This window comes from Nannospalax galili, unplaced genomic scaffold (assembly GCF_000622305.1).
Source record: "Nannospalax galili isolate Female #2095 unplaced genomic scaffold, S.galili_v1.0 scaffold342, whole genome shotgun sequence".
Classification (NCBI taxonomy): Eukaryota; Metazoa; Chordata; class Mammalia; order Rodentia; family Spalacidae; genus Nannospalax; species Nannospalax galili.
The window spans coordinates 2,796,065-2,797,449 of NW_008349359.1; the positions used below are offsets into that span (position 1 = coordinate 2,796,065).

General features: G+C 36.7%; 1 protein-coding gene across 1 annotated transcript in view; it reads right to left on the bottom strand.

Moving 5' to 3' along the window:
* Window positions 1–1,385, bottom strand: part of Ubr1 (ubiquitin protein ligase E3 component n-recognin 1) — a gene marked incomplete in the record, with an annotated part of 168,776 nt that overhangs the window by 91,537 nt on the left and 75,854 nt on the right. Inside the window, 1 exon segment of the mRNA XM_008846839.3 lies at window positions 1,060–1,161. Within this exon segment, the coding sequence (XP_008845061.1) occupies window positions 1,060–1,161 (102 nt within the window).

A 1,385-nucleotide genomic window follows, 5' to 3' on the forward strand; every position in this document is an offset into this window, starting at 1 on the left:
ATTAAAGTGATGATACAAAGAGAGATGATATAGGTATGTATTTATTTAGTAACAAGAAAAAAGTATCATATTTTGTTAAGAATAGGCAACAAATGAAAAAACAGCACAGAATAATACAACTTTTGCTTTAAAAACATACAAAACACTATTTTCTGAAGTCAGTGTTTTAAGTGATTTTTTTTCTCTTACTGATATATATTTCAGAGTGAAAAAAATGTGTATGCTTATGTACGTGTGCATTCTATATGTATATGTGATTGTGGAGGTATGGTTGATTCAAAGTATGGGAGAGGCCTTGGTTCTAAGACATCTAAGACATTCCACCAACCAGGATAGCCAGTACCAAGGATACTCAATATATAAAGTGGCATAATATTTGTATATAATGTACATACAGCATGCCATATACTTTAAATCACCCCTAAATTACTTACAATACCTAATAAAAATTTAAACGTCATGTGTGGTGGTTTGAATGAGCATGTCTCCCATAGGCTCCAAGTATTTGAACATTTTGTCCCCAGTTGGTGGTGCTGTTTTGGGAGGTTTAGGAGTTGTAGCCTTGCTGGAGGAAGCATGTCACTAGGGTTAGGCTTTGAGAGTTCTTAGGCCTTGCTAGATTTCCAGTCACTCTCTACTTTCCGTGCCTGCTTGAAGATGTCATTGCTGGGCTTTCTGCTCCTGCCAACCCTGCTGCCGTGTCTCCCCACCAAGAAGGACTCTAATCCCTCTGGAACCTGGAACCATAAGCTCAAATAAATTCTTCTTCCTACAAATTCCTTTGGTCATGGTGTTTTATCACAGTAACAGAAAAGTAACTAAGACATCACATGCATAGTGGCAATAAAATATTGTTTGGGATAAGGGAAAAAAGTCTGTATATAGGTACAGACACAAGTTTCTTAATATGTATCTGATCTCTAGTATACTGAATCTGTAGATGTAGAAACCAGATACAGAAGGCCAACTGCATATGTAAAGAAATATGCTTTTAAAGTATAACTAAAATAGTAACAATAATAATTCCTTTGGAATTCATTGCCAGTCTCTATTGTTTACCTGGTCTTTTGTGGATATGGTCTTGGTAAAAGCATCAGCAAGTTCATACCTCTGAAGAATCAGCAACAAGAATCTGTTGGGATCCATTAGAGATGCTCCCATCTGTTAAAGAAATCCAGTATCACATTTCTTGTGTATGAAACCTGTGTCTATCAGAAAGCCATAAAATAACTTTGCAGAGATGATACTGTATATATTGCCCCTTCTATTTCTATGCTATCACATTCAGTCAATGAGAAAAATCCAAGTTAAAAAATAACTCCTAGGGCCAGGCGTGGTGGCATATGCCTTTAATCTCAGCACTCAGGAGGCAGAGGCAGGCAGAT